The sequence below is a fragment of the Dendrobates tinctorius genome, unplaced genomic scaffold (assembly GCF_039654945.1).
Source record: "Dendrobates tinctorius isolate UK_male_01 unplaced genomic scaffold, ASM3965494v1 ptg000128l, whole genome shotgun sequence".
NCBI classification, from domain to species: domain Eukaryota; kingdom Metazoa; phylum Chordata; class Amphibia; order Anura; family Dendrobatidae; genus Dendrobates; species Dendrobates tinctorius.
In genome coordinates this window covers 4,391,085-4,408,000 of record NW_027361796.1, presented here as the reverse complement: position 1 = coordinate 4,408,000, position 16,916 = coordinate 4,391,085, and the positions used below count along the sequence as shown (strand labels likewise).

General features: G+C 42.3%; 1 protein-coding gene across 1 annotated transcript in view; it reads right to left on the bottom strand.

The window, feature by feature from the left end:
• The window catches only part of SLC1A1 (solute carrier family 1 member 1), a 90,389-nt gene that overhangs the window by 35,954 nt on the left and 37,519 nt on the right, over positions 1-16,916 (bottom strand). The window contains exons 2-3 of the mRNA XM_073542617.1: positions 7,548-7,688; positions 75-167 (exon numbers count right to left, since the gene is read on the bottom strand). Of these exons, the coding sequence (XP_073398718.1) occupies positions 75-167; positions 7,548-7,688 (234 nt within the window). The remainder of the gene's footprint in view (positions 1-74; positions 168-7,547; positions 7,689-16,916) is intronic.

Genomic DNA, 16,916 nt, shown 5'->3' with positions numbered 1-16,916 from the left:
AGAAGCTCTTTATATTCCTACAAGCGTAACTGTGACAACTACAATACATAAGCCAATAAAACATACAATCTTACCCAGAATCACAGCTATGACGGTGGTGCAGAAATAATACACAATCGCACGCAGACCGATTTTGCCAGATACACTGGAATCCAGAGCAGCAACACCTGAGTAGAGTGAATAATAAAATACGGTTGTTATGATGGCTCGGATCTGACAAATGGTTATGGAATACAGACTCAATGTAATACTACTGTTCAATCCCGCTACCATTTTTTTTTACTTTTTATGTATCAACTTACGATGTAAATACTTATGTCCCCCCAAAAAATTGAGAAAAGTATTCAAGCAGTGATACCTTTATTGGCTAACCAGAGAAATTATATTTGCATGCTTTCAGGGCTCAGAAGGCCCCTTCATCAGGCTAGATTACAAGTAAATTACTGAGAAGAGAAGGCAACATTTAAATAGAAATTACAACAGGACATGAGGTGATACAGGCCAAGGAAATCAAATTAAGGTTTTTGTTACACTTGTAAATGAGGTGGCAGTGTTCTATTAGAGATCTGAAGACCTTCTTGTGGAGGTGTGAACTGTCATGAATCATGAGTCATGAATCCAGGTGTCAAATTCAGTCCTATTGTTAGAGACCATCCTCCAATGTCCTGTACATGATACAATGTACAAGGTGCAATGCAGGGACATACATAGGAAAAACTAAACAAAAACTTCAAAGAAAGATGAATCTGCATAGACATACAATAAATAATGAGCTGGACACACCTGTAGGAATACGCTTCTCTAGACCTGGACACAGCTTGGCAGATATAAAAGTCCTAATATTGAAAGGTCATTTTAATAGTGACAGACAAAGAAAAATTTGGGTGTATAAATGTATAAATATGTTTCAATCTCTAGCAATAGGACTGAATTTGACACCTGGATTCATGACTCATTACAGGGACACAGTTCACACCTCCACAAGAAGGTCCTCTTATAGAACACTGCCACCTCATTTACAAGTGTAACAAAAACCTTAATTTGATTTCCTTGGACTGTATCACCTCATGTCCTGTTGTAATTTCTATTTAAATGTTGCCATCTCTTCTCAGTAATTCACTTGTAATCTAGCCTGATGAAGGGGCCTTCTGAACCCTGAAAGTTTGCTTGCAAATATAATTTCTATGGTTAGCCAATAAAGGTATCACTGCTTGAATACTATTCTCAATTTTTTGGGGGGACTTAAGTATTTACATCTATGTATCAACTTAATAACCAAAGTATGAATAGAGACCATAACAAGAAACATTAATGCTAATCTGCACCAGGAACCGAAAACCCTGTGGAAGGGCCCTGTGTAGAACATATAACGGGGAGGCTCCAAAACTGAGCAACACTATAGAAAACCGAGCACTACGTCCAGAGAGTGATATTAAAAAGGTATAAGTTTATAACAAAAATATAAAAAGTATATCAATACATGTAACATAAATTGAAACAGTGGAAGGGACATTATAGAGATGATAGCAAGTAGATAGCGGCATATACAGCCCTATTACATCAGGTAGTTACATAGTAAAGTGCATAGTGCTACTTAGAAGCTGAGAGACTTTATGAAGCAGTGGGGCGGTAAATAATATTTGGAAGTAAAACGGTGTCTGGGAGAAGTCCCGCCCCAATCCAATAAGACCCCACAATACCCTACAGGCTCCTACCCATAATAGAATGTAAAGGATGACATACCACAAGCCCCAACGTGCGTTTCGCGTTGGATTCCTCAAGGGGCATATTTACCGTCCCACTGCCTCACAATGTCTCTCTGGTTCCAAGCAGCACTATGCACTTTTATGTTACATGTATTGATATACTTTTTATGTTTTTGTAACTTTTTAATATCACTCTCTGGACATAGTCCTCCGTTTTCTCTAGTTTTGATTAATAACCAAAGTAGTTTCAAATAATCTGCTGAAATCACAGTAATGTAAGTAAACCTTTGAGGAAAACTTTAAGTTTTAACACATATTTAAAGGGGTTTCCAGGATTTTTTTTATCACTGGTTTGCCCACTATAAAATAATAGAATACGATTCACTTACCCACCGCAGGCCCTGCCTATCTGCTGTTGATCTCCACCTTTGTGGATAGGTTGCAGCAGTGACATTACAACAGCCAAATGACTGTAGCAGCCAATCACTGGGCTTAGTGGAGATACCAATATAGCTGGCAAGAGACTAGAAGCCTATTAACTGACTGATCTCATGACATGCCACTGCAGCTTAATCTACTCATCTCTTTGACTAAGGGTCCCGTCACACCAAACGATGCACCAGCGATCCCGACAACGATACGACCTTGTCAGGCTCGCTGGTGCATCGCTACATGATCGCTGGCGAGCTGCCAGACAGGCAGACACACCAGCGATCAGGACCAGCGAGGACGCTGGTATCCAAGGTAAATAGCGGGTAACTAAGGGCGCGCGGCACTTAGTTACCCGCTGTGTACCTTGGATACCAGCGTGCTCACGCTGAGAGCTGGTATCCAAGGTAAATATCGGGTAACTAAGCGCGCAGCACTTAGTTACCCGCTGTTTCCTTGGCTACCAGTTCCCAGCGCGAGCACGCTGGTATCCAAGGTACACAGCGGGTAACTAAGCGCTGCATTCGCTTAGTTACCCGTTATTTACCTTGGATACCAGCTCCCAGCGTCTGCTTACAGCGTTGGGAGCTCGCTGATCGTGCTGGCCAGCGGGAGACCAACGATCAAAAAATGGCCCAGGACATTCCTGCACGCTCAGCGATACCCGGCGGGGGGGGTCGCTGATGCGTGCCACACACAGCGAGACCGCTGATGCGTCACAAAATCAGTGACCTCACTGTGTGATGGGCCCCTTAGGGTCCCGTTTCACATAGCGACGCACCAGCAATCCCGACGATACGACCTGGTAAGGATCGCTGGTGCGTCGCTACATGGTTGCTAGTAAGCTGCCAAACAGGCAGATCTCTTCAACGACGCAGCAACGATCCGGCCATCCGTATAATGACCTCGGCGGTCGTTGGTACCTTGTCACAAAGCAGCTTTTCTGATAACTCACGTCTGCGTCCCTAGGTTCTGCATTGCCAATGAGGTCGCTCTTCAGCGTCAAACACAGCGATGCATGCTGGCCAGCGGGGCACCAACGATGAAAAAATGACCCAGGACAATCTACAAGATCAGCGATATCCAGCGGGGGGGGTGTGCTTTCGCTGCTATGTGTCACACATGGCGAGATCGCTGGCGAGGTCACTGTTGCATCACAAAATCGGTGACATTTCAGCGATCTCGCTAACGATCTCGTTATGTGAGACAGGGCCTTTAATTGTGTGTTCCTACTGCAAGAATTTAACAAAGGAAATTACAACTACTCAGAAATTAGCACTTGGAACACAGGGTTCTGGACTAAAATCTAACCATGGCCATCCACAAAGAGTACTGAAAGCAAATGTTAAAATCTAACATGCCTGGGCCTTTTGGCTCTAAAATGTGTCCAGCAGCAAAATATTCCCCATTTCCCATTAAGTTGTACAGTTAGCTCCAGAAATATTTCCAGTTAGTGACCAGATCTTTATGATTTGTGCTCTGCATGCCACTATTTTTTATTTAAAAAGAAACAACTGAGATACAATTTAAGTCTATATTTTCAGGTTTAATTCAAAAAGGTGAAAAAAAATATCCTGTGAAATGTTTAGTAATTGCAACCATTTTTCTACAAAGCCTACCATACCATAAATAAAATGCTCCTTTTTTATTTCTTTGTAGAGAATTCTTTGCAGTCAATGACTGCCTGAAGTCTGGAAGCCTGGACATCACCAAGCATTGGGTTTCCTCCATTCAGATGTTTCGCTAGGCGTTTACTGCAGCTAACTTCAGTTGTTACTTGTTTGTGGGTCTTTCTGCCTTAAGATTTGTCTTAAGCATGTGAAATGCTGCTTGACGGGCTTGAGATTTGATGATTGACTCGGCCACTGCAGAATATTATACTTTTTTGCCTTAAACACCTGGGTTAATTTTGCAGTATGTTTTGGGTCATTGTCCATCTGTACTGTGAACTTTCGTCCAATCAACCTTGCTGCATTTGGCTGAATCTGAGCAGAAAGCATCGCCCTGTACAAGTCAGAATTCATGCGGCTGCTTCTGTCTTCAGTCATCACCAATAAACACTAGCGACCCAGTGTCAGTGGAAGCCGTGCATGCCCATCATTTATTTTGGTGCCTGGGTATTTAATACCAACATTTCTTCATACTGACCCGAAGAATAAAGCTGCCTAATTAATTTTACCACATGCGGAATGGCATAAAAAAGACCAAAAAAAAACCCAAAACAATTTCTGAATTGCTGCTTTTTGTTTATTCTGCCTCCTGAAAATCAGAATAGAAGGCGATAAAAAAACATTACGAGACCAAAAATGGTAGCAATTAAACCGTCAACTCGTCCAGCAAAAAAAAAAAAAGCTCTCACATGACTCTGTTGGCAGAAATACAGAAAAATTATATCTCTCAAAATATTGTGATGTAAAAACTAGTAGTGTGTGACAGAAGGCAAACATAAAAAACTATATAAATCCGATATCGCTGTAATCGCACCGACTCGAAGAATAAAGTCACCTAATCACTTATACTGCACGAGGAAACGCGTAAAAAATAAATAAAATCAATTCTTCACCTGCTATTGATTTTTTCATTCTGCCTCCCAAAGATTGCATCAAGGCTAACAGTTATCCTAAGCTCTGCGCTTACAGCGGGGTTTCCGTGCAAATTTCTGAAACTTCTGAAATTTCTGTTGTTCTGGAACTTCAGGGGCTCTGCTAATGTGAAATTTCACCCTCAAACCATTCCAGCAAAATTTGATCTCCAATATGCATTTCTTTCTTTCTGAGCTTTGCACTGTGCCTCAGAAGTAGTTTTTAAACACATATAAGGCATCGGCATACTCAAGAAATTGCACAACAAATTTTGGGGTCCACTTTCTCCTGCTAGCCTTGTGAAAATGAAGAAATTTGGGGCTAAAACAGTTTTTCAGAAATTTTTTTTTTCATTTTCACAGATCAACGTTGTCAAATTCTGTGAAGCCCCAGGGGGTTCAAGCTGCTCTCCACACATCTAGAAAAATTCCTTGAGGGGTCTAGTTTCCACAATGGGGTCATTTGTGGGGGGTTTCCACTGTTTAGGCACACCATGGTCTCTCCAAATACGACATGATACCTGCACACAGTTCCATCAAAGTCTGCATTCTAAAATGTCAATCTTTCCTTTCGGAGCCTTGAGGTGCACCCAAAAAGTAGTTTTTACCCACATATCGGTTATTGGCATACTCAGGAGAAATTGCACAACAAATTTTACGGTGTAATTTCTCTTGTTGCCCTTCTGAAAATAAAATTATTTTTCACATGTTAATGTAAGAAACTTCTGTGAAGCACCTGGGGGGTCAAGATGCTCACCACACATCTATATACATTCCTTGAGGGGTTTAGTTTTCAAAATGGCACCACTTGTGGGGTTTTCCACTGTTTAGGCACATAAAGGGATCTTCAAGTGCGACATGGCGTCCGCTAAAGATTCCAAGCAATTTTGCGTTCAAAAAGTCAAATGGCGCTCCTCCCCTTCTGAGCCCTGCCGAGGGCCCAAACAGTACTTTTCCACCACATATGGGGTATTAGCGTACTCAGGAGAAATTGCACAACAATTTTTGGGGTCCATTTACTCCTATTACCCATTCAGGATAAAAGAACATGTTTGTGGATAGAAGTGATTTTTTGTTTTCACGGCTCAACGTTATAAATTTCTGTGAAGCACCTAGGGGCACTGCTTACCACACATCTACATAAGTTCGTTGAGTGGGTCTAGTTTCCAAAATTGGGTCACTTGTGGGGGTTTCCACTGTTTAGGCACACCAGAGGCTCTTCAAAAGGGATATGGCGTCTACTTTCCATTACAGCCAATTTTACGTTAAAGCCAAAAGCTGCTCCTTCCCTTCCGAACCCTGCCGTGCGCCCAAACAGTACTTTGCCCCCACATATGGGGTATCGGCGTGCTCAGGAGAAATTACACAACACATTTTGGGGTCCATTTTCTCCTGTTTCCCTTGTGAAAATAAAGAAATTTGGGTCTAAACTAAAAATTTTGTGAAAAACAGTTAAATGTTCATTTTTTCCTTCCACATTCCATTAATTCTTGTGAAGCACCTGAAGTGTTAATAAACTTCTCGAATGAGGTTTTGAGCACTTTGAGGGGTGCAGTTTTCAGAATGGTAAACACTTTTGGGTATTTTCTGTCATATAGACCCCTCATAGTCACTTCAAATGTGATGCGGTCCCTAAAAAATGGTTATGTAAATTTTGTTGGAAAAATGAGAAATCGCTGGTCAACTTTTAACCCTTATCTTCCTAACAAAAAAAATTATGTTTCAAAAATTGTGCTGATATAAAGTAGAAATGTGGGAAATGTTATTTCTTAACTATTTTGTGTGATACAACGCTCTGATTTAAGGGCATAAAAATTAAAAGTTTGAAAATTGCTAAATTTTCCCCAAATTCCTTTTTTCACAAATAACCGCAAGTCATATCAAACAAATTTTACCACTATCATGAAGTACAATATGTCACGAAAGAAAAATCACAGAATCAGTGCGATCCATTGCAGCATGCCAGAGTTATGACCTCATAAAGTGACGCTGGTCAGAAATGTAAAATTTGGTCTGGTCACGAAGGTGCAAACAGATTTGGGGGGGTAAAGGAGTTAAAGAGCTTTTGAGTTCACTGTCCAGTTGCTTTTAGTCCCTTTAGGCCGGGGTCCCACTAACGATGAATACAGACGAGTGCTATGCAATAAAACATGGCACAGCACTCGGACCAGTTTTCATCTATAGGGCAGCTCCCATCAGCGTTTTTTTTCTCGGCCATTTTCAACGTGCGAGTGAAATTGCAGCATGCTACGATTGTCAACGACACTCAGCCGAGTATCGGCTCACTCACACCCATATAAGTCTATAGGTGCGAGTGACATAGCGCACATCACTCGGATATCATCAGAGTGATGTGCGATATACGCTGACCCCGGCAATGGAGGAGATGGAGAAATTAGTTTCTCCACCTCCTCCGTAGCTGTGTTCCGATCCTCTCTGTGCGAGATGCTCAGAGCACAGACGCAGGACACTCAGCTCCCGCTCGCAGCAGAGCAGGAGCCGAGGGTCATTAGTAAATTGCATCCGATGCTTTTGCGTAAGATCACATACGCTAGTCTGACCCCGGCCTTAAAAACAAACTGCTACATATTGAAGAGGTGTAATTCCTAAACTCTTAATCCAATTTGGATGTGAAATCACTTAAATTAAAGCGGAGAGTCTTCACTTTAAGCCCATATTGATTATATAACTGTATCTTGAATATGTTTTGGTAAACAGCTAAAACATGCATCACTGTCCCAATATTTCTGTATCTAACTGTATATGCACATTCAGCTAGGAGAGTGAGGCTGACACATTTATGTTAAACAAAAACATTTTATATGACGTACCTGTGATCATGCTGGATACAATCAATGGCAAAATGATGAGCTTTAGCATTCGCATCAAGATCTCTCCAGGGAATGCAAAGTAAATCTTATCCAAATTGGAAAGTTTGCCATATTCACGAACCAATACCCCAAGTCCAATACCTTTAAAAAGGCAAAATATAAGATCTTACTAAACATGTATAAAATACTAATTTAATAAGAGGTGAACTGAGCATAAATAATGCATACTAAGAATAAATCACAATGCATTGAACAAGTTCAAAAAATGAATGCGTATTGTTCAACTGACACCTGTCATGATCCAGGATGGGGTTTTGTCTTTGGCCCGTCCTGGTCAGACAGGGGTTAATTGTTTCTGCCTCTCTCTGGCAGAGGGCGGCTATTTAGTGGCCACTCGACCTAGGTCTGGTGTCAGTTATACTCCTGCCCTTGGCTGAGTTAGTTGACATCTTGCGTACGTGTGCCTTGTGCCTGATATCTTACTTGCTTGTTTGGTTTTGATCCGGTTCTGTCCCTGTTACGAGCTCTGCCTGTCACTCTTGTACTGCGCTTCCCTCTCTGTGTATGACTCTCTGCCTGTGCCTTGACTATTCTCTGCTCGTCCCTCTGGTACCGCGCCGCCCTCTCCGTGTATGACCTCTGCTTGTCCCTGCAGTAAGTATATTACATCATCTGCAGCAGTAGGACGCTAAGCCCCGCCCCCTGCAGTCACATGATCATAGGTCCTTGTACTCCTTACTACTTTCAGTGTCGCAGGTCCTGTCTGCTTGAACTTTCACTGCAGTATCGGACCCCGGGCCCTCCCGTAGTGTGGGTAAGTCACCCTGCTCAGCCGTGGCAGTTTGCCGACGCTGACAAGATCCTGACAACACCCACCTACTTGGCTGAGACTTCACAAATCCGTGTCCAATACGCATCCTTATTCAGTGCATGTATAGGAATGGACTGAACTAAGATGTTGGATCTTTGGTGGTGAGTGCCACCAATAACGTACCCTAGCCACCACTGTTGTGTGTGTGTGTTGTGGTGTTTGTGTCTCTCTCTATCTATATATACAGTCATGGCCAAAAGTATTGACACCCCTGCAATTCTGTCAGATAATACTCAGTTTCTTCCTGAAAATGATTGCAAGCACAAATTCTTTGGCATTATTATCTTCATTTAATTTGTCTTAAATGAAAAAACACAAAAGAGAATGAAGCAAAAAGCAAAACATTGATCATTTCACACAAAACTCCAAAAATGGGCCGGACAAAAGTATTGGCACCCTCAGCCTAATACTTGGTTGCACAACCTTTAGCCAAAATAACTGCGACCAACCGCTTCCGGTAACCATCAATGAGTTTCTTACAATGCTCTGCTGGAATTTTAGACCATTCTTCTTTGGCAAACAGCTCCAGGTCCCTGATATTTGAAGGGTGCCTTCTCCAAACTGCCATTTTTAGATCTCTCCACAGGTGTTCTATGGGATTCAGGTCTGGACTCATTGCTGGCCACCTTAGAAGTCTCCAGTGCTTTCTCTCAAACCATTTTCTAGTGCTTTTTGAAGTGTGTTTTGGGTCATTGTCCTGCTGGAAGACCCATGACCTCTGAGGGAGACCCAGCTTTCTCACACTGGGCCCTACATTATGCTGCAAAATTTGTTGGTATTCTTCTGACTTCATATTGCCATGCACACGGTCAAGCAGTCCAGTGCCAGAGGCAGCAAAGCAACCCCAAAACATCAGGGAACATCCGCTATGTTTGACTGTAGGGACCGTGTTCTTTTCTTTGAATGCCTCTTTTTTTCTCCTGTAAACTCTATGTTGATGCCTTTGAACAAAAAGCTCTACTTTTGTCTCATCTGACCAGAGAACATTCTTCCAAAACGTTTTAGGCTTTTTCAGGTAAGTTTTGGCAAACTCCAGCCTGGCTTTTTTATGTCTCGGGGTAAGAAGTGGGGTCTTCCTGGGTCTCCTACCATACAGTCCCTTTTCATTCAGATGCCGACGGATAGTACGGGTTGACACTGTTGTACCCTCGGACTGCAGGGCAGCTTGAACTTGTTTGGATGTTAGTCGAGGTTCTTTATCCAACATCCGCACAATCTTGCGTTGAAATCTCTTGTCAATTTTTCTTTTCTGTCCACATCTAGGGAGGTTAGCCACAGTGCCATGGGCTTTAAACTTCTTGATGACACTGCTCACGGTAGACACAGGAACATTCAGGTCTTTGGAGATGGACTTGTAGCCTTGAGATTGCTCATGCTTCCTCACAATTTGGTTTCTCAAGTCCTCAGACAGTTCTTTGGTCTTCTTTCTTTTCTCCATGCTCAATGTGGTACACACAAGGACACAGGACAGAGGTTGAGTCAACTTTAATCCATGTCAACTGGCTGCAAGTGTGATATAGTTATTGCCAACACCTGTTAGGTGCCACAGGTAAGTTACAGGTGCTGTTAATTACACAAATTAGAGAAGCATCACATGATTTTTCGAACAGTGCCAATACTTTTGTCCACCCTTTTTTTTATGTTTGGTGTGGAATTATATCCAATTTGGCTTTAGGACAATTATTTTTGTGTTTTTTCATTTAAGACAAATTAAATGATGATAATAATACCAAAGAATTTGTGTTTGCAATCATTTTCAGGAAGAAACTGAGTATTATCTGACAGAATTGCAGGGGTGTCAATACTTTTGGCCATGACTGTATATATATATATATATATATATATATATATATATATATATATATACACATATACTGAATGGTGGCGGTCAGTGTATAACAAGTGGCAACTTACTATTCTGTTGAACTGCTGAACAACTGAGTTCTATGAAGATATATTGTACAGAAGGCATTAAATACATTCATATACTGTATACCGTAACTCCTTATAGATGTATCCCCCATTGCTGTCCACTCTGTGAACTGCATGTGAAACAAACACACTGAATGGAGCAATAGTATGTAACATGATTTTATTTAGACAAAAGTTGGTACTAAAAGCAAAGAAAGTGCCCACACTCATAATGAGACACAATATAGTATATCATTTACAATGGACAAAGCAAGAGGCCAAAATATAACAGATTAACAAGTATGCAAATTTATACAAAAACTAGCTGAAGAGCCCGGCACTGCCCGAGCATAGTAACTAACTGGTTAGTTATAACAAATTATAATTACCGTATCCTCCATCCCATAGGCCCATGCCCATATACCCATCATACATATCCTCCATCCCATAGTCCAGTGCCCATATACAGTCATATGTTAAAGTTTGGGCACCCCTATTAATGTTAACCTTTTTTCTTAATAACAATTTTGGTTTTTGCAACAGCTATTTCAGTTTCATATATCTAATAACTGATGGACTCAGTTATATTTCTGGATTCAAATGAGGTTTATTGTACTAACAGAAAATGTGCAATCTGCATTTAAACAAAATTTGACCAGTGCAAAAGTATGGGCACCCTTATCATTTTCTTGATTTGAACACTCCTAACTACTTTTTACTGACTTCCTGAAGCACTAAATTGGTTTTGTAACCTCATTGAGCTTTGAACTTCATAGCCAGGTGTATCAAATCATGAGAAAAGGTATTTAAGGTGGCCACTTGCAAGTAGTTCTCCTATTTGATTCTCCTATGAAGAGTGGCATCATGGGCTCCTCAAAACAACTCACAAATGATCTGAAAACAAAGATTATTCAACATAGCTTTTCAGGGGAAGGATACAAAAAGTTGTCTCAGAGATTTAACCTGTCAGTTTCCACTGTGAGGAACATAGTAAGGAAATGGAAGAACACAGGTACAGTTCTTGTTAAGCCCAGAAGTGGCAGGCCAAGAAAAATATCAGAAAGGCAGAGAAGAAGAATGGTGAGAACAGTCAAGGATAATCCACAGACCACCTCCAAAGACCTGCAGCATCATCTTGCTGCAGATGGTGTCACTGTGCATCGGACAACAATACAGTGCACTTTGTACAAGGAGAAGCTGTATGGGAGAGTGATGCGAAAGAAGCCGTTTCTGCAAGCACGCCACAAACCGAGTCGCCTGAAGTATGCAAAAGCACATTTGGACAAGCCAGTTACATTTTGGAAGAAGGTCCTGTGGACTGATGAAACAAAGATTGAGTTGTTTGGTCATACAAAAAGGCGTTATGCATGGAGGCTAAAAAACACAGCATTCCAAGAAAAACACTTGCTACCCACAGTAAAATTTGGTGGAGGTTCCATCATGCTTTGGGGCTGTGTGGCCAATGCCGGCACCGGGAATCTTGTTAAAGTTGAGGGTCGCATGGATTCAACTCAGTATCAGCAGATTCTTGACAATAATGTGCAAGAATCAGTGACGAAGTTGAAGTTACGCAGGGGATGGATATTTCAGCAAGACAATGATCCACAACACCGCTCCAAATCTACTCAGGCATTCATGCAGAGGAACAATTACAATGTTCTGGAATGGCCATCCCAGTCCCCAGACCTGAATATCATTGAACATCTGTGGGATGATTTGAAGCGGGCTGTCCATGCTCGGTGACCATCAAACTTAACTGAACTGGAATTGTTTTGTAAACAGGAATGGTCACAAATACCTTCATCCAGGATCCAGGAACTCATTAATAGCTACAGGAAGTGACTAGAGGCTGTTATTTTTGCAAAAGGAGGATCTACGAAATATTAATATCACTTTTATGTTGAGGTGCCCATACTTTTGCACCGGTCAAATTTTGTTTAAACGCAGATTGCACATTTTCTGTTCGTACAATAAACCTCATTTGAATCCAGAAATATAACTGAGTCCATCAGTTATTAGATATATGAAACTGAAATAGCTGTTGCAAAAACCAAAATTGTTATAAAGAAAAAAAGTTAACATTAATAGGGGTGCCCAAACTTTAACATATGACTGTATTTTTAGGCTGGGGGGGGGCTATATCAATGGCCCTTTACCAGCCTCAGAATACCAGCCCCCAGCTGTCAGCTTTAGCAAGGTTGGTTGTCAAAAATAGGGGGTACTCCATTTTTTTAAAATTATTTATTTACTGTAAATAATTACAAAAATCAGAGTGGGGACCCCTCTACTCTTGATAAACAGCCTTGCTGAAGCTGACAGCTGAGGGTTGCAGCTGTGAGTTTTTCCTGGCTGATTATAGAAAATAGAGGAGAACCGATGCAGTTTTTTAAAAAAAATTATTTATTTACAGCGCAGGAGCCGGCTGATGAATACTCCCATCAGCTGCTCCTGCTCTCACTGTTATTAGCGGCAGCAGGTGCAGGCTGATAGGAGTAATAGTCCCATCGGCCGTCTGCTGTCATTGTTATCACTTGAATATAACTCTCATTATTCTCCCCTGCTCGTGTTGATCACCGGCAGAGCAGGGGAGAATGATGAGAGCTGTCTTCAGCACCTGGCGCCAGGGAACAGCGCTTACTGTGGCGCTTTCCTGGTGCCCATCCATGTGGTACTGATGCGGCATACGAGGGGCACATGGTGGCCAAACATGTGATGCAAGTATTACACACATGGACACTGACATTTCAGGTACAGAAATATCCGGACATGTGAAACCGGCCTTACACTCGGCAAATCCACATGAAAACTATCATAATAGACCATTTTTATGTTCTGTAAAATGACATGCACCAATGTAATACTGATTTTACATTGTGTTCTTTCTCCTCACCATTCACTAAGTCTGTAGCCAGTTTATTGCGCGATGTATCAGTGAGGTTCCACCTAAATGCTTTACTGCTCACTTAATAATAACTGCAGGTGTAATCTGCACTCACAATGATTAACTGATCATAACAAATACAGGGACAGCAATCTATATAGAAAAAGGAAGATAGATACATTCCATTCAGATAAGAGTGATGTATTTAAATGCTTATCACTGGGTCACACACAGACCAGCAGGCTGAGGTTTCACAAGGCTTTGTCACTAACAAGTAAATTCCACTAGATTAAACATACATACTAATGCTTCTTTTGCACTTCCCGTGTTTTTGGCGGCCGGTTTTGCCATAATTTTCACAGTCTGCCGCATAAATCTTCTCGGATCGCCGTTTTTCTGTGGTTTTGAAAAGTTGGGGGAAAAAATACGGCTTTCCGCAATTACGGTGTACCGCAAAAACAAGCTTCCGTTGTTTTTGCAGACCCATTAATTTCTATGGGGGCCGTGTCCTTAAGCCGTGAAAAATATTGAGCAAGCTCGATATTTTTTCATGGATGTAAACACGGCACTCATGGCCAACGAATTTTTGCGGGACGTTTTTGAGGCCCCATAGAAATCTATTGGAGCCACAAAAAAGGCCCACAAAAACACGGCAAGTGTAAAAGAAGCCTAAGGCTGAGTGCACACGTACTTTTCAGCCCTGTGGATTTTTCCGGGCAGAATTGAAGAAATCCGCAGGTCAAATGACCTGCATTTTTCCTGCGGATTTCTTCCTGTTTTTTTGCGGTTTTCTTGCGGTTTTTGTGCGGTTTTCCCTTGCGGATTTGGAGAATGGAGCAGGTGGAAAACCACACAAAAGAAGCGACATGCTGCATATTTTGAACCACAAGAAAACCGCGCTGAAAAATCCGCAGCGTCTGCACAGCATTTTTTTTTTCAATTGACTAACATGCTACTGTACATCACAATGCGGATATGCAACATTTCTGCGCGGTAAAATCCCCTGCGGATCCGCTGGATATCTGCATCGTGTGCACACAGCCTAATTTGTCTGAAGCCTGGAAGGGAGCAGGGCCCAGACATCTCATCCATGGGCGAAGGATTTTTAGTTGAAAATCCAGGTTTTAGGTAAAAAAAATGTAAATATTGTTATGGCATCTAAAGGGATTAACTTGTTAACCCCTTCACCCTGCAGCCAGTTTCCGTGTTTGCATTTCCTTTTTTTCCTCCCCTTCTTCCCAAAGCCTTAACTCATTTATTTTTCTGTCCACATAGATGTATGATGACTTGTTTTTTTTTTTCCGGGACCAAGTTGTACTTTTGAATATCATCAGTCATTTTACCACATAGTGTACTGGAAAAAAAATTCCAATTGCGGTTGAATTTTGAAAAAAAACCACAATTCTGACATTGTTTTTAGGTAATTGTTTTTATGGTGTACATTTTGTGGTAAAAATGTCCTGATAGTATGATTCTGCTCATCTATATGGTTACAGGACTACCAAAAATGTCCAGTTTTTTATTATTTTACTGGTGAAAAAAAAATCTGAAGTTTGCAAAAAAAATATTTTTGGAGTTGTGTCGAAACTTTGGGAGACCCGGTGTAACAGGCCAGATTAACCCCCTACCCAGAATATACCCGGGGTTAAAGTGGCTAGTTTATACCCCTCTGGGCCAGACTACACCCTAGCTGCTGTAGATCAGGCAGTACACGGGGCCCTAGGCAGCATACTGGAGCAGAGACAGCGAATGGGTTCCCAGGCAACGCACAGGGGCCCCTGGCAGCGCGCAGGGCCTCTGGCAGCACACAGAGCCCCAGGCAGCACACGGGAGCCCCAGGAAGCGCACAAGGCCCCAGGCAGCGAACAGGGGCCACAGGCAGCACACAGTGCCCCAAGCCGCACACAGGACCCCCCAGGCAGTGCACAGGGGCCCCAAGCAGCACACAGGGCCCCAGGCACAGCACATGGGTCACAGGCAGCACATGGGGGCCCAAGCAGCACATGGGGGTCCCAGGCAGCGCACAGGGGCCCCGGCAGCACATGGGGCCCCAGGCACAGCACAGGGGCTACAGGTAGCACACTGGGCCCCAGGCAGCACACAGGGCCCAGGCACAGCGACCACAGGCAGCACACAGGGCCCCTGGAATCGCATAGGGCCCCAGGCAGCACACAGACTGTCTCTGCCCCCCTGTACGCTGTTTCTGCCCCCTGTGCGATGTCTGGGGCCCCGTTCTTGAGTATATCACTCAATCCTGTGTGATGTCTGGGGTCCCTATGCGATGTCTGTGGCTCCTGGGTGACGTCTGAAGCCCCCGTTCTTGAGTATATTAAATATTAAAGTACTGTATATTAAAGTATATTAAAGAACAGATTTGACATGTTTATGAGCACCATTGAGTGTTATAATCAAGAATTACATAATTTTTGAACATTTTATTGTTTCAAACTCTAAACACACAGACTTTTTTTTTACTTCAACCAGAAAACCTTAACGGTTCATAAAAAACTTGACTGTTCAGAATATAATAAAAGTCATAACATTCTGAAACTTCAACTTATAAAGATACCTTTACATGGGGCGATTAGTGGTTCCAGAGAGGCTTTTGGCCGATAATCGTACACATGGCTGGTGACAGGACAATACAATATAAATGTTCAAAGGTAAACACTGATAACAACATTAAAATGATCATGCTTGTTTTCAAGATAAAGTGCATGTTCTGTTGTTGACTGCAGATTGAAGCTTGCGGGATAGGTCAACCAATCCATGGTGTCACCGACTTTTGTGTGGATGACGATGTCACAACTCAACAGATTTGCTGTGGCCATGATTTCTGCATCAGTTGCCCAGACTCCATCACGAGAGATGCCAGAGGTGTTCACATATTCATTCACATCTTGATTGAAGTAGCCCTGTAGTTTTTTGGACAAGTCAGTTTTCATGTGGTAGATGACTTTAGCTCTGAGAAGGTGTAGTTATTCTCTGTTCCTGTCAGGATATAACCGATGGCCTGAAAGAAGCAGTTCCCATCACCTTTGGTTTTATATGTATGCCGTGGTTGTCCACAACTACTAAACCTAAGGTCAAGAGTGGTGGTAAGATACTTCCTTCCTGAACTTGGTAGTGGGTGGAAAGTCTTGGTTTGCTTGTGTTTCTGTGTGGCAGAGTCACACATCTCTTTATCCTGGTAAATCTTAAGGTTGCTGGAATGGTAGGTGTTGCTTAGTATCTTGCCAGTCTTATTGTTCTTAAGCTTTACTCGTCCCTTGGTTAAGGATTCCACATCTACGTAGGGTCCAACTCAGTGTGGTTCCATCTTTGAACCCACGCGATGTATACGATGTTGATTACTGATATAAACAATGGTGCCAGCAGTGATTTCTTTGTTGCTGTTGTGTCGGCGATCAAAGGCACACTTTTGGTGTTCCTGAGCAGAATGGATGTTGGTACTTACAGTTGAGTGGATCCTGTTATGAATGGTTGTGAGTGTATTTAGCACATCAGGGTTGGCATCATCAGAAAGAGACATGACATCCACAGTGTCATTTGCTGATGGATTGAGGTCAATAGGATGCTTAGCCTTTCGTCCATACATGACCTCAAATGGACTGATCTTGGTTGAGGCATGCACAGATGTGTGATAGGCAAACAAAAAACCAGGGTTGAATTGGTCCCATTTGGTTCCTTGGTCATTGACAAGCTT